The following is a 23281-nucleotide window of genomic DNA, read 5'->3' on the forward strand; positions in this document are numbered from 1 at the left end:
ACCCTATGCCAAACAACTAGCAAGACAGGAACACAACCCCACCCATTAGCAGAGAGGCTGCCTAAAATCATAATAAGGCCACAGACACCCCAAAACACACCACCAGACGTGGACCTGCCCACCAGAAAGACAAGATCCAGCCTCATCCACCAGAACACATGCACTAGTCCCCTCCACCAGGAAACCTACGCAACCCACTGAACCAACGTTAGCCACTGGGGACAGACACCAAAAACAATGGGAACTACGAACCGGCAGCCTGCGAAAAGGAGACCCCAAACACAGTAAGTTAAGAAAAATGAGAAGACAGAAAAATACACAGCAGATGAAGGAGCAAGGTAAAAACCCACCAGACCTAACAAATGAAGAGGAAATAGGCAGTCTACCTGAAAAATTCAGAATGATAGTAAAGATGATCCAAAATCTTGGAAACAGAATAGAGAAAATGCAAGAAACATTTAACAAGGACCTAGAAGAACTAAAGAGGAAACAAGCAATGATGAACAACACAATAAATGAAATTAAAAATACTCTAGAAGGGATCAATAGCAGAATAACTGAGGCAGAAGAACAGAGAAGTGACCTGGAAGATAAAACAGTGGAAATAACTACTGCAGAGCAGAATAAAGAAAAAAGAAAGAAAAGAACTGAGGACAGTCTCAGAGACCTCTGAGATGAACACAAAACTTCCTAATACAACCATGAATGCAGGTCCCTAAAGACACAGGAACAGGCAGCCCACAGTTATGGAGGAGTTGTCTTCCAACAATTTATTTTTTAGACTGATTGTAAAACTCACATTAGAAACCAGCTCTCAGAGTTTATTTAACCCAAAATATACCTAAGAAAATATACAAATAAGGGTGTCTTAAAGTATAAGTGACCAACACCAAGAGTGTCAAGGCTTCCAGGGAAACACATTCAGAATCCCAACCACACTGGAGGGGAAGCTGGGACTACCCTGGTTCCAAGTTGCTGATGGCTCCATAAACAGAGGGGCCTCTAACAGGTAAGGCAGGGCTGACAAGGGGGGGAATGGAGGCTTCACGAGGCAGAGCTGGGGGAGGAAAGAGAGACACGGAGAGGAAGCAGACCACCAGCACCACATTCTAGGCAGTCCTTGGCAGGTCGTCTCTTTCATCCGAGAAAGCTAAGGTGTGGCAGTGATGCCCTTCCTTCCCATTGTCTGCATGTTCCTTCCCACGGCAGTCTTTCCCTTTTCCACAGTCTCTTCTACTACCCATCTTTCCACTTTGGTTGTAATTGAGGTTTTCTAAAGTTTTCACTGCTTACAAAAATAAGGGAGGATAAAAAGTTCTGTTTCTCTCCTTTTTTGTAACTTAGACCCTGCTGGGGAAGGGAAGCTAGCATTCACCCACTTTCATATCTGTTATTTACTATAATACAACTTTACAAGGCAGCGAGCATAAACCCCATAGAACAGATGAGGAAACAGACTTGGAAATGTGAGATGACTTGCTCAAGGCCATGCAAGTAGTATAAAATAGCCCAAGGGGCTTCCCTGGTGGCGCACTGGTTAAGAATCCGCCTGCAAATGCAGGGGACACGGGTTCGTGCCCCGGTCCAGGAAGATCCCACATGCCGCGGAGCGGCTAGGCCCGTGAGCCACAACTCCTGAGCCTGCACGTCTGGAGCCTGTGCTCCGCAACGGGAGAGGCCACGACAGTGAGAGGCCTGCGCACCGCGATGAAGAGTGGCCCCCGCTCGCCGCAACTGGAGAAAGCCCTGGTACAGAAACAAAGACCCAACACAGCCAAAAATAAATAAATAAAAATTAAAAAAATAAATAAATAAAATAGCCCAAGATTCAGTAATCCAGTTCATTCTAATCCAGACCCATGCCCTTTCCCCATATCAAGGAATGCTCTGGTGACAACGGTGGTTCTCTGGGGTGGGGACTTAGGGTCTGAAAACTCGCTTTATCTCAGAGGAATAACTAGGCTCATGGCGTGCGGGTAGCGTTTAGTGTGCAAATAAGGAGAGGGACCTAGAGCAGGTCTGACCCCTTTCCTCCTCTCTCCCATTGTGACCCATGCCAGGACTTGAACTGGGGCAATAAGGGGAGGCAGAGGCAGGGGTTGGGAGGTCCAGGCAGAAGTAAAGTCTCTGCTGTCAGGAAAGGGGAAGGGAGGGGTACAGGAAGACTTAATGGTGAGTATTTGGGTGTGGAAGGTAGAGGGTAGCTCCTATAACAGACAGCTAGGAGGCATTCGCAAGAGACATTTTTAAGTCAGGAAGTTACAGGTTTGCAATTGCCCAGACTAGAAGAAGACTATTTGATGGATCACATTTAGAAATCTCATTTCTGAGAATACTAGAAATAAACAGAAGTCCCATGGCACTTTTCAAGTTTTATTCACAGTTTCTGCTTGCCAAAGGATAAAACGGCATCTGCTTAGATGAGGATTCCTGTTTGCCAACAGTTCAACACACTATAAATGCATGATTAAGATGTTTCCTATCTAATTTAAAACAAGTATGTTGCAGAATAATTTAACAATTTTTGTCTAGTTATCTTCCATAGCATGCCACTTTCAAGAAAGACTGGGAAATATTAAATGTTGTAATTAACAATAACGCAAGAACAAAATTCTGTTTCACATGAGAAAAGAGCTCGTGGAAGCTCACAGTTCACAGGCCAAAATGATCAAAATACATTAAACTCATGAATAACAGGAACACAGCAATGTTCCCACAATATGGCAGAACAATCCTTTGAATAACCCTCCCAGTGAAAATTACAATGATGAAAAACTATAAACAAACCAAAGTGATGGCAAGAAAATAAGGCGTAATCAGAGACCAAAAATTAAGCAAAAGCAAGAACCCACAGAGATAAGCACAGCACTAAAGCAGGCTTTCTCCTTGAAGACATTTACCAAACTGTGTGAACATGAGCTTAGGTTTTATGCCTTGCAGGGTGCTGAGGACAGGAGACAAAGGCCAAGTGGAGCAGATTAATAGCAGACCCCAAAGGACTGTATCTTTATTGTTCAGGTGAACTAGAAATAAACCCAGGCCCATTTCTCTGAGGCAGGGGTCAGCAAACCTTTTTGGTAGAGGGCCTGAGAATAAATGTCTTAGGCTTTACAAGACATATGTATGGTTTCTGTTGCAACTAGTCAACTCTGTCACTATAGAAGGAAAACATCCATAGACAAATACATAAATGAATAACCATGGGTGGATTCCTAAAAACCTTTATTTGAAAAAACAGGCGGCAGGCCAGATTAGGTCAGTGGGATGTAATTTGCCAACCCCTGTTCTAAATGTCTGCAAGGATAATTTCTAATCTCTAACATTAGAACTAATTAACAGGGGATTAAAACAAAAAATTAAAAATTTCTAGGAAAATTCATAACCACAAGTCAGAACCCATACTTCCAGTAAAACTAAGAAGACCTTATTCCAAGAATATAATTTAAAGTGGTCCCAAGGTACCTGGCAGAAGCAAATATATACCATCTTTGGAGGAATCCATCAATCTAAGCCACAAAAATTCCCATTGATTTGAGCTAAGTAAATCAATCATTTAATTGCAGAACACATGGAGAAATAAGTCATCATGAAAAAGAGCCAGCAGAAGTAATTGGCAGTAAAATCACACATGTAAAGATTTTAGACATTGGAATTATCAGACATAAAAGACCATACATGTAGGTTTAAAATATTTAAAGACATTAAAAGGAGAAACTGAAAAATATAATTTAGGAGCAGAATTTTTAAAAATTATCAATTAGAAAAAGAAACTAAACCTCTAGAGATAAAAAAAAAACTGAAACAAAGTAAAAATCTAATGCAAGAGATTAACAATGTATTAGACAACTAAAGAAAGAAGCACTGAACTAGAAGGATATGAAGAACTTTCCTAGAACGCAGAGAGATAAAGACATGGAAAATATGAAAGACAGACTGAGGATCTGTCATGGAGGATAAAGTAAGAAGGAATAACATGCATCTTATCAGAGTTTCATGAAGAAAGGAGAGACAGAATGGTACAGAAGTAATATCTGAAGAATTAATGGCTGAGAAATTTTCAGAACTGATGAAAGATACCAACCTACAGATTCAGAAAATCTAACAAATCCCAATCAGGAAAATAAAAAGAAACACAAAGTAAGATACCATAGCAAAATTCAAGAATAGCAAAGATAAAAATAATCTTAAAAAGAGTCCGCCTGCCGATGCAGGGGATACGGGTTCGTGCCCCGGTCTGGGAGGATCCCATATGCCGCGGAGCGGCTGGGCCCGTGAGCCATGGCTGCTGAGCCTGCGCGTCCGGAGCCTGTGCTCCGCAACGGGAGAGGCCACAACAGTGAGAGGCCCGCATACCACAAAAAAAAAAAAAAAAAAAAAAAAAAAAAAAAAATCTTAAAAGACTTAAATAGGGACTTCCCTGGTGGTGTAGTGGTTAAGAATCTGCCTGCCAATGCAGGGGACACAGGTTCGAGCCCTGGCCCAGGAAGATCCCACATGCTGCGGAGCAACTAAGCCCTTGTGCCACAACTACTGAGCCTGCGCTCTAAAGCCCGTGAGCCACAACTACTGAAGCCAGCACACCTAGAGCCTGTGCTCCGCAATGAGAGAAGCCACCGCAATAAGCCCACGCACCGCAATGAAAAGCAGACCCTGCTCACCGCAACTAGAGAGAGCCTGCGCACAGCAACAGAGACCCAACGCAGCCAAAAATTAATTAAGTAATTTATTAAAAAAAAATAAAAAGACTTAAATAAGTAGGCCATGGAGATGCGATGTACAGCACAGTGACTACAGTTAATAATACTGTATTGTGGGGCTTCCCTGGTGGCGCAGTGGTTGAGAGTCCACCTGCCGATGCAGGGGACGCGGGTTCGTGCCCCGGTCTGGGAGGATCCCACATGCCGCGGAGCGGCTGGGCCCGTGAGCCGTGGCCGCTGAGCCTGTGCTCCGGAGCCTGTGCTCCGCAAGGGGAGAGGCCACAACAGTGAGAGGCCCGCCTACCGCAAAAAAAAAAAAAAAAAAAAAAAAAAATAATACTGTATTGTGGCCTTCCCTGGTGGTACAGTGGTTAAGAATCCGCCTGCCAATGCAGGGGACATGGGTTCGAGCCCTGGTCCGGGAAGATCCCACATGCCACAGAGCAACTAAGCCCATGCGCCACAACTACTGAGCCTGCGCTCTAGAGCCTGCGTGCCACAACTACTGAAGCCCACGTGCCTAGAGCCTGTGCTCCACAACAAGAGAAGCCACCGCAACGAGAAGCCCATGCACCACAACAAAGAGTAGCCCCCACTCGCCACAACTAGAGAAAGCCCACGTGCAGCAACAAAGACCCAACACAGCCAAAAATAAATAAATAAACAAATACTGTATTGTACAATTTAAAGTTGCTAAGAGCATAGATCTTAAAAGTTCTCATCACAAGAAAAAAACATATAACTATAACTAAACATATAACTATTGTGGTGTGATCATTTTGCAATATATACATATATCGATCAAATCTTTATGTTGTATACCTGAAACTAATATAATGTTATACAATGTTACATGTCAATTATATTTTGAAAAGACTTAACATTTCTCAGCACCTGTACTCTTATAATTTGAAAAGGATACTGTCAAAAACGTAAGTTAAAATTCCTTTGAAAATTTATTATTTCAATAATAGATGGAAATTTATGTTCTTGAATTACTCAATACTATTTCAAATATGAGTTCATCTAAATAAAAAGAAAACAGATTTTTCTACCATAAGAATTATTTCTGTAATTTAAAAAATATATTGAAAATGAACAAAAAGAGGAAAAGAAAGAAGAGATACATGCTCTGATCTACCCACACTAATGATTTCTAGTTCTCTAGTTGAGCCTTGGTATCTCAGGGCCATGTGTCTTCTCCCAGGCCTTTCCATCTACCTGGCATGCCCACTCTGGCTGGTTTGCCCTGCACACCTAGCATTCTTCCTTCAACACCCAACGAGAGGTCTCCTTCTCTGAGCAGAGGTATCAGGCCCTCCTCTGGGCCAGCCCTAGTCCTGTTACTGGATTTATCTCTCTGAGCTTCAGTGAAGTGTATAGACATCTATCTGTGCTCCTGGGCTGTGAGGTCCTCTTCATTCCAGGAGTTGACTTGTAGGTACAGGGTAAACCTCTAGAATTGAATAAATTTGGTTTACCTCATCACTGGTGAGTTTCTTTGCTTTGAGTAATCTTTGAGCCTTATCTTCTTCTGATCCCTCATCACTGTCTGATGAATAGATTCTGGCTCGTTCCTCTGAAAGCAAAGGAAGAAGATTTGTAAGTGACTTTCAAAGACAATGATCCATTCATTCCCAGATTTTTCTTCTGATGAATATCTTTAGTTCCTTTGTACATTTTTTCCAGAGGAAACAAATAAGTAAAAAATTTTAAAACGTAGGGGCTTCCCTGGTGGCGCAGTGGTTGCGAGTCCGCCTGCCGATGCAGGGGACGCAGGCTCGTGCCCCGGTCTGGGAAGATCCCACATGCCGTGGAGCGGCTGGGCCCGTGAGCCATGGCCGCTGAGCCTGCGCATCCGGAGCCTGTGCTCCGCAACGGGAGAGGCCACAGCAGTGAGAAGCCCGCGTACCACAAAAAAAAAAAAAATTAAAACGTAAAGGTAAATGTGGGCTTCCCTGGTGGTGCAGTGGTTAGGAATCTGCCTGCCGGTGCAGGGGACGCGGGTTTGAGCCCTGGTCCGGGAAGATCCCACATGCCATGCAGCAACGGAGCCTGTGCACCACAACTACTGAGCCTGCGCTCTAGAGCCGAGAGCCACAACTACTGAGCCTGCGTGCCACAACTACTGAAGCCCATGCGCCTAGAGCCCGTGCTCTGCAACAAGAGAGGCCACTGCAATGAGAAGCCCGCGCACCGCAACAAAGCGTAGCCCCCGCTCAGCCACAACTAGAGAAAGCCCACGCACAGCAAGACCCAATGCAGCCAAAGATAAATAAATAAAAATAAATTTATTTTTTAAAAAAAGGTAAATGTAAGTTTAGATATGTTGAAATGAAGCACTTATCCTCTCAAATACAAGAATGGTTTATCTGACCACTTTTTTTTTTTGGTATCTGACCACTTTTAAATATTAAAAAGGCTTGTGCAAGCTGATTAAAGAGACAGACACCACTATTTCCAAATAAGTTTTTAAAGTCTGAGTCATTCTTTTATCGGGGTAACAGTTAATTCCAAAATAAGCTTTAAAGATAAAAGCAAGAGGTAGTTTCCTGGTCCTGTAAAGACGGTTTGTTGCCAAATGGACATTTCAAAGGGAGATGGAGATGAATAACAGCCTGTGCTGATGCCCCAGCCCAGGTGAAGCGCAGGTTGAATAAGAACAGCTGATATTAGACCAACCCCCTCACCTCAGAACCCAATGCTTTCCCCTTCTCCCCATTCCCTGCCTATCCCTAGACTATCCGACTATTGGACAGAACTGATCGCTAATGAACTTCTCCATTAGGTTTTTAATCACTGGGAAACTGAATATTATATAACTCTCCCCTAAAAAATCCTCAATTTTTTCATTTTTATTTAGCGTATATGTGATTTATTTCCAGTTAATCTTTTCTGTGGGAAATCTGCACTAACAAAAAAATAAAAATAAAAATAAAAGGTTTCTGTACTATAGTCCCAAAATAAATAAAATGCAGTTGCTGTGAAAAAGGAGAAGGGAGTTTCACAGGATGGTCAGAGAAAGGGAAAATTGGGTGTTCTTATAATTTATCATTCTAACAGGGCAAAACCAGGAACATGGTCACCCAAGGTATACCTTACATTGTACAGTGATTCCCAAATCTCTATCAAATCTAACCTGGTGGGGATTAGATCCTCATCTTACAGATGGGGAACTCAGTATTCAGAGACATGGAGTCACTTGCCCGAAGCCGATGAGTGGTAAGAACAATGACAATAGTTTGGGGTAACATTTATTTAGTACTTCTTATATGCCAAGGGCTGGATGAAGTACTTTATACATATAGTGTCATTCGATTCTCTAAACAACCTCATCATGGTATAAATACTATTACCAATAGGTTGTTCTTTTCTTGATAAGGGTACCAGAAAAGAGGTACTGTAACTTTCCAAAAGTCATCCAACTAAAAAGTAAGAGAGTTGGGAATTCCCTGGTGGTCCAGTGGTTAGGACTCCGTGCTTTCACTGCTGAGGGTGTGGGTTTGATCCCTGGTTGGGGAACTAAGATCCTGCAGGTCGTGTAGTGTGGCCAAAAACAAAACAAAACAAAAAGTGGCAGAGCTGAGTCCAGCCCAGGTGTTCCATCTTCAGGTTCAGTTTGCTTTTTTAAGCATGACATCTTGCTGCAGGCTGTGGGGAAACTTCTGGAGACAGACACGTCAGAAGTCAGATGGCCTTGGTTCAGAACTGTCCATGTACCAACTATGTGTCTTTGGGCAAGCCACTCAACCTCTCAAAGTCTCCATTTCCTCAGTAAGAACAAGACAAAAATGGACCTTGAGGCATTATGCTAAGTGAATAAGTCACACTTGTATGTGGAATGTAAAAAAAAAGGAAAACAAAAAACAAGCTCATAGATACAGAAAACAGATTAGCAGTTGCCTGAGGTGTGGTGTGGAGGGTGGAGGAAAGGGTGAAGGGAATCAAATGGTAGGAGCTCCAGTTACAAGATAAATCAGTCACGGGCACGTAATGTACAGTGTGGTGACTAAAGTTAATAACACTGTACGCATATTTAAAAGTTGCTGAGAGAGCAGACTTTAAAAGTTCCCATCACAAGAAAAAAAATTCCGTAAACTATCTTTGGTGGCATAAGTTAACTAGACTTATTATGGTGATCATTTCACAATATATACGAATACCGAATCATTAGGTTGTACACCTGAAATTAATATAATTAGTTTAGTAATCATTTTTTTTTAAAAAGAACAAGACAGTAGTAGTAACTGGGTCTTAACATTGTTATGAGGATCCAATAGGATGCATGTTTGAGTATTTGCCTGGGATTCAGTGTGTGCTGAGTAAATGTTAACCATTATAAATTATTGGTACTTGTGAAAGAAGGGAATATGCAGTGGAGAACTTTGAAAGAAAACACATGTATTCGCTGAAAAACTGAACTTCCTGATTCTTAAAAACTGAACTTCTTGATTCTTAACTAGTAATTTAAAAAGTTGAGAGAAGTTCCAAATATAATCGGCAGACTTTCAAATCAGAAAGCAGAAGCTCAAGGGATGAGTCTGCAAGCGAGAGAGCACAGGCAGCTTCTGCCCTTCCAGGCTGACCTGAAAGGATTCCACAATGACTCTTTAGCTCTTTAGATGTCAAAATGTCTCACTCATTAACACTGGTTCCTTAAAAATAAAATGTCCAGTGACTGAGCATTCAGAGTATGCTCAATGCAAAGATAAATTCCTGGACCCTGACATGATGACATTTAATTTCTGCCCAAACTCACCTCGAATGCCCCCTTTGTATCGGTTTTTAATGGCAGCCAAGCTGATGGACTCCTCACCTTCCTCCTCCTCATCATATCGATCAGGTTCTAGGTAGCTAGCACTCAGCCCCCGCTGGTGCTGTTTCTCTCTCATGCGGCGCTGCTGAGATTCCCTACGAATAGAAGCCCTCAACCGTTCTTCTTCTTTCTGTAAAGAAGCAAATAAATTACTGAACTTAAAAAAAAAAAAAAATGAACTCACTTAGTGCTCCCTTGAAGCTACTTTACTGTAAAGAACACGTAAATGCCTCGCCCAGGATAACACCAGTTCCTATGTCCTCAGGGTACAGTTCTCTCCATTTTACACCCCTGTTACCACACATGGTCATCACCTTGTTCAGTTCGAAGGCGTGAAGACAACACAGGGTGAAGAGGCAAAGGCTCCCTCCCTCACACCAACCGCCCCATCAGAACTGGCACCGGCACAGCCTTGGGAGATGCAGCGTCCCCTGTGCTGCCAGGCAGAGCCCAGAGTGCAGCGACCAGCCTGAGGAACCTCGTTCATGTCCAGTGGATGCCTGAGGGAGGCGGGTTCTCTTCACCCCTGAGACAGACACCTGACTTGCCCAGGCTCCACCAAACTACCATGGTGCCCACATATTCCAGTCTGGGGCCCTCAACCCAGAGAGCTCCCCACAGCTCCTGATGGCAGGATGGGGAGGTTCTGGTGGGGAGGGTCCGAGCCCCAAAGCAGAGCCTTCATTCCCTTCCATCTGCCTGGCTTCTACACATTGGGGTTCACTAGGCAGGGCCAGGGTATGAGAAGTCAGGGATATTCTGGCGTTTCTTTGATTCCTCACTTAATTGCTTTATTACTGCATACAACTCTAATTCTGTTGATGGACATTGTTTCATTAAATAGTATGTGGTTGTGCTGAGTATAGAGTAAAAATCACTGTCAGTAGAATAGGGATTAAGAACAAACTAGCTGATTCCTTGTGCATTTCCATGCAAGCTGGGGATGTGAAGGAGGGCTTGGGGCATCTCTCAATGTGGTCCTGGAGTCTTCAGGTCCCTCCAGCTCCCCTACCTTCAGGAGAAAAGGGGGGAAACTTCTTGTCTATTTATATTCTACCTAGACCAAATCTCTGGAGCGTTTCCACTGATTTTTGACATGAACTCTAAACCAGACATAGATGATTTAATCATCCTTGAAATTATCTGTGAAAGTTCAGATTCTTTCAGTCATCTGTTTGCCAAACTCTCAGGACCTGGTGGGAGAGAACCCAAGCCAGGGTTTGTTTTAGGACTATCACCATATTACCCATTTGCCAAATGCTTAGGAAATGAAACCAGCTCCGTGTTCATGCCAGCTGGAAGGATAAACAGTGGGTCAATAAGAGATGATGAACAACATTTTAGGAAATGCTATTCTTAATATTCCAAATATCCAGGATAAACCTCAGCCAACATACCTTAATCATCTCTGTGCGCTGGCATTCAGGATCACGACCAGCCATTGGTAAGATTCTAATCTTCTGTGTCTTTGAACATCTGTCTGCAAGTGACAGGGTCATCTTTCTATGTGTGGCACTGTCTGTAGAGTGAGGTCTGCAGGAAATGAACAAAAATACCTCATTGTTTAGCAAATACACTTGTGAGCCAGTCATATCAACATCAAAGGAGGCCAGTGACCATTTCCTATTCTCTAGAAAAAAATAGGCAGGGACACAAAACAATATACTAGATGGGGATTCTGAAGTTTCTTCATTCTGTAGCTTACTAAAACATTCTTATCTCACAAGTAAAGTGAAATACGGAAAAGTGGAGTAAAAAAAGGTTTGCACAGCACAATTACCCTCTAGAAGCAGTAAATGGATGGCATAAGCAGCATTTACTGAATACTAAGTGCCAAGCACTGTACTTTTGTGTTTTACATATTACGTGACTTCATTGTCACAGCTCCTCTATGAGATAATTATTACATTTTATATATTAGGAAACTGAGGCAAGGAAAGGTTGAGAAAGTTACACAAGGTCATGCAAGTGGAAATGGGACTCAGATACAGGTCTATCTGATTCCAAAGCCTATAATCTTGACCATTACAATTTTCAAAACTGTAAGTCATAACCAAGAATATTGTGCCCTCCCCAAAGATAAGCATTACCCAAGGAGGATGGTCTGCTTAGAATCAAGAAAAGAAAAACAGGAATGTTTCATTGTAGTGCCTACGCTGCCTAGACAAGGGGGATACTCTCACCAGCTGACCTGAGTATCCTGGGCTGCTTGGGGGACACATCCTTGGAGAGGTAATGGATGCAGCAGCCTAAAGAACAAGATGTGCTCAGCCTTCACACCCACCAACTCACTGCCTTTCCTCTGATCGCATACACACTGACAACCTCTAATTATCACACTGACCTGCAAGGATTCTTAGGCCTCCTGGCAGTTATAGTAATCACTGGAGTTAATAAACTTGACATTCTGGTTTACATAACAGTCTCTTGGAAGTTTAGTTAGCATGACCTGGTTCCCTGTGAAACAGCAACTTGACAATATAGTCTTTGAACCTTCAGAGCTGAGAACCAGATCTTGGTCTTTGGGGAACTATACTGCAAGGTTATGCCAATCAGGAGTCAGGCACTTTGAACAACACCTATATTTCACCGCTTTTATTGTAACAAATAGTACGTTGATGAGAGTAATTACCTGAATGTGAGTTTGGTTTTAAAGACGGCTTGTCCCTGTAGACCGGTACCTTGTCTTATAAAAAGGTGGTTGTGATCGCCCTGCAGTGGAGCCTTGTAAACATCAAACACCTCATTGCCTAAATGCAGCGACATGCTGAAAAGAAGGAACACTTCACATGTAAGTCAGAAAGCTTTCACTCTATCATTTTACTTCACTTAAAATGTGATTCGGCTGCTGCTTTCTCTCCTTACACAGAATTCAGAAGGAAGGAAAGAATGAAGAAGGCTTGATGTGGAAAATGACCTACACAGAAGTAAAACACTCTGTATGTTTATGCTTAGAAGTAAAACATGCTGTGACATTCACTCAGCCTCTACCACCTTCCCAGTGAAGGGCAGTTTTACTAAAGCATCAATTTGTAAGGAGGGAGGGAAGTTGGTCTAACTTTTCCAGACTACTATGCTGGAGCCAAAGAGGATGGTCACATTTCCGGCCTACTTTTAATGTCTTCCACCAGCCTGTATGACCCTCAACTGCCTATTTATATTTCTCTCAGGTTTTCTTTGCAATGCCAGGGACTAAACAATGGAAAGTCTTTAATAAGAGGTGTACCCCAAATAAGCTCATATTCCAAAGCTTGATCCCTCCCAGCCACATTCTGGGCATTTCCATACCCTTCAGGCATTTGTGCTCACCTTCCATCAGACCACTTGACTATCCGAGCATTGCTTTCTTTAATTTCATTTCCTTCTTCATCCCGGCGTATCCTCCATCTTATAGTATTTTCTACCTGTTTTAAAACACAAGTCCCTCAGAACACTGTAGTTTGTGCTTCTTCTCTCCTCAAGACACACAAAATCACAGAATAAACGTGCATAGATAGTGACAGAAAAACAGACACTGAAACCCTCTTGTTTTAATCACCTAGAGATGCTGGATAAAATAACAACAGGAAAGAAAGTATGCTTAAGTGAATTTCTGAGCTCCCAGTGCTAGAACCAGAGACAGAGCTCAGTGCCAGAGCATCTGAGCAGATGCTAAATCTGTGGTAAACTCCAGAAGTTTTAAGACGCAGTAAGAGCTAGGAGGACAAGAAATAAGGCTTGAGGCCATATGAAATGGCAATTTAGGATTGAGACTCCCTGTATAAACAGGTCCTCTCACAGAGCTAAAAACCCAATAAATGTGGGACTAAAAAACTCTGCCAACTGGCCTAGGGAAGCTCCCCACACATGGGTAAGGAAAAAAAAAGCACTTTATGAAAATAAAAACCCCAGGTTTGAGCAGGTTTAGAGTCTAACTTTATCTTAACTTTATGGGGTAGGTCGGGAGTAGGAGGTGGTTTGGGGTTGGGGAGAGGGAGCACCAGGCAGATGTGGAAAATATTCAAGGGCTCCCTAAAATGAAAACCACTGTTATTGAAATTGAAAACGCAATGGGGGCTTCCCTGGTGGCACAGTGGTTGAGAATCCGCCTGCCAATGCAGGGGACATGGGTTCGATCCCTGGTCCAGGAAGATCCCACATGCTACGGAGCAACTAGGCCCGTGCACCACAACTACTGAGCCTGCACTCTACAGCGCATGAGCCACAACTACTGAGCCCGTGTGCCACAACTACTGAAGCCCATGCGCCCTAGTGCCCGTGCTCCACAACAAGAGAAGCTACCGCAATGAGAAGCCTGTGTATTGCAACGAAGAGTAGCTCCTGCTCTCCGCAACTAGAGAAAGTCCGCATGCAGCAATGAAGACTCAATGCAGCCAAAAATAAAATTAATTAATTAATTAATTTTAAAAAACAAAACAAAAATCAATGGGACTTCCAGGAAAATACAGCACACTAAATCCACGTAGTTTGTCCCTGCTGCATCCTGGAAACACACTAAAATGACAGTAAAGAATTAAAAAAAGGATAAACTCATGAGGATAAAGAAAATGTGAATTAAGATGGCATCAAAGAGAAGCCAACATTTTGAAAACCGATAGATCTAAGCCCAAGCTTCCCTCTGCCCCAGCCCTCACCACCGACCCTAACAGCAGCTGCTCCCACTCCCAGTTAGATTTTCTGGACCTCCTCTGTTAACTGCAACTGCCTTTACAACTGAGTGCTAATGTTTTCCCTCCAGTTTCCCCCTTTACTTCTTTATTCCTCACTGTATAAACAAACGACTATGAAGCTGGCTGATTAAAAACTCGATAATATTCATGAATTAAATATGATGTCAAATCTGAGATTTGTTTCCAAATAGTCTGGGTAAGGTGGGGTGGGGAATACAGATGAAACAAGGTGTCCAACCTGACAACCAGTGAAATGAGAGACGGGTACATGAGATTTTATTATACTGTTCTCATTATAGCTGTGTATGCTTAAAATTTTCCTGAATAAAGGAAACAAAACGAAATGATCTGTCACAATTCCTGCCTTCCCTCTCATACAAAATAGGTTAGCCACATACAAGTATGAAGACACATATGGGCCATTATTAACTGAGAAGACACTTTGAAAAATGCTTCCTATTATATAAGGTGATTCAAATAATGATGCTATGAAAGGATAAAACACTCCTAGGTCTTACCCTACTGGGATGAAAGACACATCAAAATACTTCTAAAGTCAGAGGACCTCACAGAGGTACATAAACTGTACCTGGTTCTTTGCTCATTAAAGAGTTAATTATACCACCAACTGACTCTTTAAAAATGGTCAGCCTAGAGCTTCCCTGGTGGCGCAGTGGTTAAGAGTCTGCCTGCCAATGCAGGGGACACGGGTTCGTGCCCTGGTCCGGGAATATCCCACATGCCGTGGAGTGGCTGGGCCCGTGAGCCACAGCCGCTGAGCCTGAGTGTCCGGAGCCTGTGCTCCGCAACAGGAGAGGCCACAACAATGAGAGGCCCGCGTACCGCAAAAAAAAAAAAAAAAAAGGTCAGCCTAGTCCCTAGAACATCACTCAAGAAACCAAAGGTCCACGGTTATTTTCCATCACACATCAAGGATTTGAAAAACAGTCTGGAGAGATTGGTTCCAGATGGCAGAGTAGAAGGACGTGTGCTCACTCCGTCTTGCGAGAGCACCAGAATCACAACTAACTGGTGAACAGTCATCGACAGGAAGACACTGGAAGTCACCAAAATAGATACCCCACATCCAAAGACAAAGGAGAAACCACAATGAGATGGGAAGAGGGGCGCAAACACAATAAAATCAAATCCCATAACTGCTGGGTGGTTGACTCGAACTGGAGAACAATTATACCACAGAAGTCCACCCACCGGAGTGAAGGTTCTGAGTCCCACATCAGACTTCCCAACCTGGGGGTCTGGCAACGGGAGGAGGAATTCCCAGAGAATCAGACTTTGAAGGCTAGCAGGATTTGATTGCAGGACTTCAACAGGACTGGGGGAAACAAAGACTCCACTCTTGGGGGGCACACAAAAAGTAGTGTGCACACTGGGACCCAGAGGAAGGAGCAGTGACCCCATAGGAGACTGAACCAGACCTATCTGCTAGTGTTGGATGGTCTCCTGCAGAGGCAGGGGGCAGCTGTGGCTCACCGCGGGGACAAGGACACTGGCAGAAGTTCTGGGAAGTACTCCTTGGCGTAAGCCCTCCTGGGGTCTGCCATTAAACCCACCAAAGAGCCCGGGGAGGCCCCAGTGTTGGTTCACCTCGGGCCAAACAACCAACAGGGAGGGAACTCAGACCCACCCATCAGCAGACAAGCAGACTAAAGTTTTACTGAGCTCTGCTTGCAAGAGTAACACCCAGCTCTACCCACCACCAATCCCTCCCATCAGGAAGCTTGCACAAGTCTCTTAGACAGCCTCATCCACCAGAGGGCAGACAGCAGAAGCAAGAAGAACTACAATCCTGCAGCCTGTGGAACGAAAACCACATTTACAGAAAGATAGACAAAATGAAAAGGCAGAGGACTATGTTCCAGATGAAGGAACAAGATAAAACCCCAGAAAAACAACTAAATGAAGTGGAGATAGGCAACCTACCAGAAGAATTCAGGATAATGATAGTAAAGATGATCCAGGACCTCGGAAAAAGAATGGAGGAAAAGATCGAGAAGATGCAAGAAATGTTTAACGAAGACCTGGAAGAATTAAAGAACAAACAAACAGGGCTCCCCCCCCACCGGTGGCGCAGTGGTTGAGAGTCCGCCTGCCGATGCAGGGTATACGGGTTCGTGCCCCAGTCCGGGAAGATCCCACATGCCGTGGAGCCTGCGCGTCCGGAGCCTGTGCTCCACAACAGGAGAGGCCATAACAGTGGGAAGCCTGCGTACTGCAAAAAAAAAAACAAAAAAAAACCGAACAAACAAACAGAGATGAACAATACAATAACTGAAATGAAAAATACACTAGAAGGAATCAGTAGCAGAATAACTGAGGCAGAAGAATGGATAAGTTACCTGGAAGACAGGATGGTGGAATTCACTGCCATGGAACAGAATAAAGAAAAAAGAATGAAAAGAAATGAAGACTGCCTAAGAGATCTCTGGGACAACATTAAACCCACCAACATTCACATTATAGGGGTCCCAGAAGGAGAAGAGAGAGAAAGGACCCGAGAAAATATTTGAAGAGATTATAGTTGAAAACTTCCCTAACATGGGAAGGGAAATAGCCACCCAAGTCCAGGAAGCGCAGAGAGTCCCAGGCAGGATAAACCCAAGGAGAAACACACCGAGACGCATAGTAATCAAATTGACGAAAAATTATTAAAAGCAACAAAGTTAAAACGACAAATAGGGCTTCCCTGGTGGCGCAGTGGTTGAGAGTCCGCCTGCCGATGCAGGGGACGCGGGTTCGTGCCCCGGTCCGGGAGGATCCCACATGCCGCGGAGCGGCTGGGCCCGTGAGCCATGGCCGCTGAGCCTGAGCGTCCAGAGCCTGTGCTCCGCAGCCGGAGAGGCCACAGCAGTGAGAGGCCCAAGTACCGCGAAACAAACAAACAAACAAAAAAAAACACGACAAACAAGGGAACACTCATAACGTTAACAGCTGATTTCTCAGCAGAAACTCTGCAAGCCAGAAGGAAGTGGTATGATATATTTAAAGTGATGAAAGGGAAGAACCTACAACCAAGATTACTCTACCCGGCAAGGGTCTCATTCAGATTCAACAGAGAAATCAAAAGCATTACAGAAAAGCAAAAGCTAAGAGAATTCAGCACCATCAAACCAGCTCTACAACAAATGCTAAAGGAACATCTCTAAGAGGGAAAAACGAGAAGAAAAGGATCTAAAAAAACTAACCCAAAACAATTAAGAAAATGGTAAAAGGAACATACATATCGATAATTACCTTAATTGTGAATGGATTAAATGCTCCAACCAAAAGACACAGGCTTGCTGAATGGACATAAAAACAAGACCCAGGGGCTTCCCTCGTGGCGCAGTGGTTGAGAATCCGCCTGCTGATGCAGGGGACACGGGTTCGTGCCCCGGTCTGGGAAGATCCCACATGCCGCGAAGCGGCTAGGCCTGTGAGCCATGGCCACGGAGCCTGCACGTCCGGAGCCTGTGCTCCGCAACAGGAGAGGCCACAACGGTGAGAGGCCCGCCTACCGCAAAAAAAAAAAAAAAAAAACAACCAAGACCCATATATATGCTGTCTACAAGAGACCCACTTCAGACCCAGGGACACATACAGACTGAAAGTGAGGGGATGGAAAAAGATATTCCATGCAAATGGAAATCAAAAGAAAGCTGGAGGAGCAATACTCATATCAGATAAAATAGACTTTAAAATAAAGAATGTTACCAGAGAAAGGAAGGACACTACATAATGATCAAGGGATCAATTCAAAAAGAAGATATAACAATTATAAATATATATGCACCCAACATAGGAGCACCTCAATACATAAGGCAACTGCTAACAGCTATAAAAGAGGAAATTGACAGTAACACAATAATAGTGGGGGACTTTAACACCTCACTTACACCAATGGGCAGATCATCCAAACAGAAATTAATAAGGAAACACAAGCTTTAAATGACACAATAGACCAGATAGATTTAATTGATATTTATAGGACATTCCATCCAAAAACAACAGATTACACTTTCTTCTCAAGTGTACGTGGAATATTCTCCAGGAGAGACCACATCTTGAGTCACAAATCAAGCCTTGGTAAATTTAAGAAAACTGAAATCATATAAAGCATCTTTTCCGACCACAACGCTATGAGGTTAGGAATCAATTACAGGGAAAAAAAACGTAAAAAACACAAACACATGGAGGCTAAACAATACGTTACTAAATGACCAAAAGATCACTGAAAAAATCAAAGAGGAAATCAAAAAATACCTAGACACAGATGACAACAAAAACACAACAATCCAAAATCTATGGGATTCAGCAGAAACAGTTCTAAGAGCAAAGTTTATAGCAATTCAATCCTACCTCAAGAAACAAGACAATTCTCAAATAAACAATCTAACCTTACACCGAAAGGAACTAGAGAAAGAAGAATAAACAAAACCCAAAGTTAGCAGAAGGAAAGAAATCATAAAGATCATATCGGAAATAAATGAAAAAGAAATGAAGGAAACGATAGCAAAGATCAATAAAACTAAAAGCTGGTTCTTTGAAAAGATAAACAAAATTGATAAACCATTAGCCAGACTCATCAAGAAAAAAAGGGAGAAGACTCAAATCAATAGAATTAGAAATGAAAAAGGAGAAGTAACAACTGACACTGTAGAAATACAAAGGATCATGAGTGATTACTACAAGCAACTCTATGCCAATAAAATGAACAACCTGGAAGAAATGGACACATTCTTAGAAAGGCACAACCTTCAAGACTGAACCAGGAAGAAATAGAAAATATGAACAGACCAATCACAAGCACTGAAATTGAAACTGTGATTAAAAATCTTCCAACAAACCCAAGTCCAGGACCAGATGGCTTCACAGGTGAATTCTATCAAACACTTAGAGAGGGGCTAACTCCCATCCTTCTCAAACTCTTCCAAAAGATTGCAGAGGAAGGAACACTCCCAAACTCATTCTACAAGGCCACCAACCCTGATACCAAAAGCAGACAAAGATACTACAAAAAAAGAAATTACAGACCAATATCACTGATGAATATAGATGCAAAAATCCTGAACAAAATACTAGTAAACAGAATCCAACAACACATTAAAAGGATCATACACCATCATCAAGTGGGATTTATCCCAGGGATGCAAGGATTCTTCAATATATGCAAATCAACTAATGTGATACACCATATTCACAAATTGAAGAAGAAAAACCATATGATCATCTCAATAGATGCAGAAAAAGCTTTTGACAAAATTCAACACCAATTTATGCTAAAAACTGTTCAGAAAGTGGGCACAGAGGGAACCTACTGCAACATAATAAAGGCCATGTATGACAAACCCACAGCAAACAACTTTCTCAATGGTGAAAAACTGAAAGCATTTCCTCTAAGATCAGGAACAAGACAAGGATGTCCACTCTCACCACTATTATTCAACATAGTTTTGGAAGTCCTAGCCACGGCAATCAGAGAAGGAAAAGAAATAAAAGGAATACAAATTGGAAAAGAAGTAAAACTGTCACTGTTTGCAGATGACATGATACTATACATAGAGAATCCTAAAGATGCCACCAGAAAACTACCAGAGCTAATCAATGAATTTGGTAAAGTTGCAGGATACAAAATTAATGCACAGAAATCTCTTGCATTCCTATACACTAACAATGAAAGATCAGAAAGAGAAATTAAGGAAACAATTCCATTCACCACTGCAACAAAAAGAATAAAACACCTAGGAATGAACCTACCTAAGGAGGTAAAAGACCTGTACTCAGAAAACTATAAGACACTGATGAAAGAAACCAAAGATGACACAAACAGATGAAGAAGATATACCATGTTCTTGGATTGGAAGAATCAATACTGTGAAAATGACTATACTACCCAAAGCAATCTACAGATCAATGCAATCCCTATCAAATTACCAATGGCATTTTTTACAGAACTAAAACAAAAAACATTAAAATTTGTATGGAGACACAAAACACCGTGAATAGCCAAAGCAATTTTGAGGGGAAAAAAACGGAGCTGGAGGAATCGGACTCCCTGACTTCAGACTATACTACAAAGCTACAGTAATCAAGACAAAATGGTACTGGCTCAAAAAGAGAAATATAGATCAATGGAACAGGATAGAAAGCCCAGAGATAAACCCACACACCTATGGTCAACTAATCTATGACAAAGGAGGCTAGGATATACAATGGAGAAAAGACAGTCTCTTCAATAAGTGGTGCTGGAGAAACTGGACAGGTACATGTAAAAAGGATGAAATTAGAACACTCCCTAACACCACACACAAAAATAAATTCAAAATGGATTAAAGACCTAAATGTAAGACCAGACACTATAAAACTCTAAGAGGAAAACACAGGAAGAACACTCTTTGACATAAATCACAGCAAGATCTTTTTTGACCCACCTCCTAGAGTAATGGAAATAAAAACAAAAATAAACAAATGGGACCTAATGACACTTAAAAGCTTTTGCACAGCAAAGGAAACTATAAACAAGATGAAAAGACAACGCTCAGAATGGGAGAAAATATTTGCAAATGCATCAATGGACAAAGGATTAGTCTCCAAAATATATAAACAGCTCAATATTAAAAAAACATACAACCTAATCAAAAAAATGGGCAGAAGACCTAAACAGACATTTCTCTAAAGAAGACATACACATGGCCAAGAGGCACATGAAAAGCTGCTCAACATCACTGATTATTAGAGAAATGCAAATCAAAACTACAGTGAGGTATCACCTCACACTGGTTAGAATGGGCATCATCAGAAAATCTACAAACAACAAATGCTGGACAGGGTGTGGAGAAAAGCGATCTCTCTTGCACTACTGGTGGGAATGTAAATTGATACAGCCACTATGGAGAACAGTACGGAAGTTCCTTAAAAAACTAAAAGTAGAATTACCATATGACCCAGCAATCCCACTACTGGGAAAAGAGAAAAGCATAATTCAAAAAGACACATGCACCCCAGTGTTCATTACAGCACTATTTACAATAGCCAGGTCATGGAAGGAACCTAAATGTCCATCAATAGATGAGCGGATAAAGAAGACTAATGGTACATATATACAATGGAATATTACTCAGCCATAAAAAGGAACGAGGGCTTCCCTGCTGGCGCAGTGGTTGAGAGCCTGCCTGCCAATGCAGGGGACGTGGGTTCGTGCCCCGGTCCGGGACGATCCCAAATGCCATGGAGCGGCTGGGCCCGTGAGCCACGGCCGCTGAGCCTGCGCGTCCGGAGCCTGTGCTCCGCAACAGAAGAGGCCACAGCAGTGAGAGGCCCGCGTACCACAAAAAAAAAGGAAAGAAATAGGGTCATTTGTAGAGACGTGGATGGACCTAGAGACTGTCATACACAGTCAGGTAAGTCAGAAAGAGAAAAACAAATATCGTATATTAACACATATATGCGGAATCTAGAAAAATGGTACAGATGAACCAGTTTGCAAGGCATAAATAAAGACACAGATGTAGAGAACAAATGTATGGACACCAAGGGGGGAAAGCATAGGGGCGGGGGGGAAGGGGAGGATGAATTGGGAGATTGGAATTGACGACATATATACACTAATATGTATAAAATAGATAACTAATAAGAACCTGCTGTATAAAAAATAAATAAAATTTTTTAAAATAAAAAATAAAAGTCTGTTATACACTGACATTTTGTACTCTAAGCACCAAGGTTTTAGAGTAAACTACTTATTTCTAAACTCTGATGCCTATACTACAGTCTGATTTACATTGTCTTAAAATACAGATACATTGACACTTGCTGATGTATCATGATAGAACATGAGGGGAAAATGCAAAAATCAATAAAAAGTAAACAAATAAGGCACTATCACATTAATTTATATAAATGGTGAGAAAGAAAGGCAACAGAATAATGCCAGAGGTACTAAAACAGGCATGAAAAATTCACAGTGCTCAGCCTAAATCAACAGATACACATGTTCTGAGGAAAGATATTAAGAGATAACCTAATGGAGACGGGGTGGGGTTTGGGGTGGGGAAGCAAGGGTAAGAACAGCAAAACATCAAAAACAGTCTAAGTACTATTCTTATTAATTGTGTGACCCTGACCAAGTTAATGGTGCCTGTTTATCTCCATTTTTTCATTTGATTTGCATTTCCATTAAGAGGGAGGAGTAATGACATTTCACTGAAAAGCTTTGGAAGCCCATGCATTTTAGGGAAACCACTTATATCAAGGTTCTTTAGGTACTTGTGGATCTATCACACTTGAAGATATGGAATTACTCTAAAGTTTCAGCCCCGGAATTCAAAGAATGCCAGACTGCCACTTCTTAATATTTTAACACCATGTACAACATCCACAAGGAAAAAAAAAAAGTATTTACAGGAAATCCTTCAGATTTAAGAATTTTAAACGCATAGCTCCAATTTCAGTATCATGAGTTCAACTGCTTCTTGTTTTTTGTTTTTTAATTAATTAATTTATTTATTTATCTATTTTTGGCTGCACTGGGTCTCCGTTGCTGCGTGCGGGCTTTCTCTAGCACGGCAAGCTGGGGCTACTCTTCATTGCAGTGCGCGGGCTTCTCATCGCAGTGGCTTCTCTTGGTGCAGAGCACGGGCTCTAGGTGCGCGGGCTTCAGTAGTTGTGGCACGTGGGCTCAGTAGCTGTGGCTCAAGGGCTCTAAAGCGCAGGCTCAGTAGTTGTGGGACACAGGCTTAGTTGCTCCACGGCATGTGGGATCCTCCCGGACCAGGGATCGAACCCATTTCCCCTGCATTCTGAGGCAGATTCTTAACCACTGCGCCACCAGGGAAGTCCCAACTGCTCCTTGTTCTTTGCTACAGCTCAGCTCTAAAGCATCTGCTTAAACTTACATCCTCCTTGATTAAAGGAAGATTAGAGGCCGTCCTTGGATAGAGGTAACCAGATAGTACAAGGTATCAAAGAGAAGCATTAGGAATTTAGTACAATAAAAATCTCTCCTAATAGTGAACAAGAACAATTGGAAGAATACAAAGACAGCCATATGGTAAAGTGTTAGGTACTAGTGATAAATTCTCCTTTTGTATCTGATTTGT

General features: G+C 42.3%; 1 protein-coding gene across 3 annotated transcripts in view; it reads right to left on the reverse strand.

Annotated features, from left to right (window-relative positions):
- Nucleotides 1-23281, reverse strand: part of LEO1 (LEO1 homolog, Paf1/RNA polymerase II complex component) — a gene marked incomplete at its 5' end in the record, with an annotated part of 51021 nt that overhangs the window by 4244 nt on the left and 23496 nt on the right. For 2 of the 3 annotated variants that reach the window (XM_079699663.1, XM_079699664.1), the window contains 5 exons: nucleotides 6179-6276; nucleotides 9457-9643; nucleotides 10911-11046; nucleotides 12146-12280; nucleotides 12823-12917. In XM_079699663.1, the coding sequence (XP_079555789.1) occupies nucleotides 6179-6276; nucleotides 9457-9643; nucleotides 10911-11046; nucleotides 12146-12280; nucleotides 12823-12917 (651 nt within the window). The remainder of the gene's footprint in view (nucleotides 1-6178; nucleotides 6277-9456; nucleotides 9644-10910; nucleotides 11047-12145; nucleotides 12281-12822; nucleotides 12918-23281) is intronic. The other variant, XM_079699665.1, reaches the window with a different exon arrangement.

Source organism: Hyperoodon ampullatus (assembly GCF_949752795.1).
Source record: "Hyperoodon ampullatus genome assembly, chromosome: 3".
In the NCBI taxonomy this organism is placed as follows: domain Eukaryota; kingdom Metazoa; phylum Chordata; class Mammalia; order Artiodactyla; family Ziphiidae; genus Hyperoodon; species Hyperoodon ampullatus.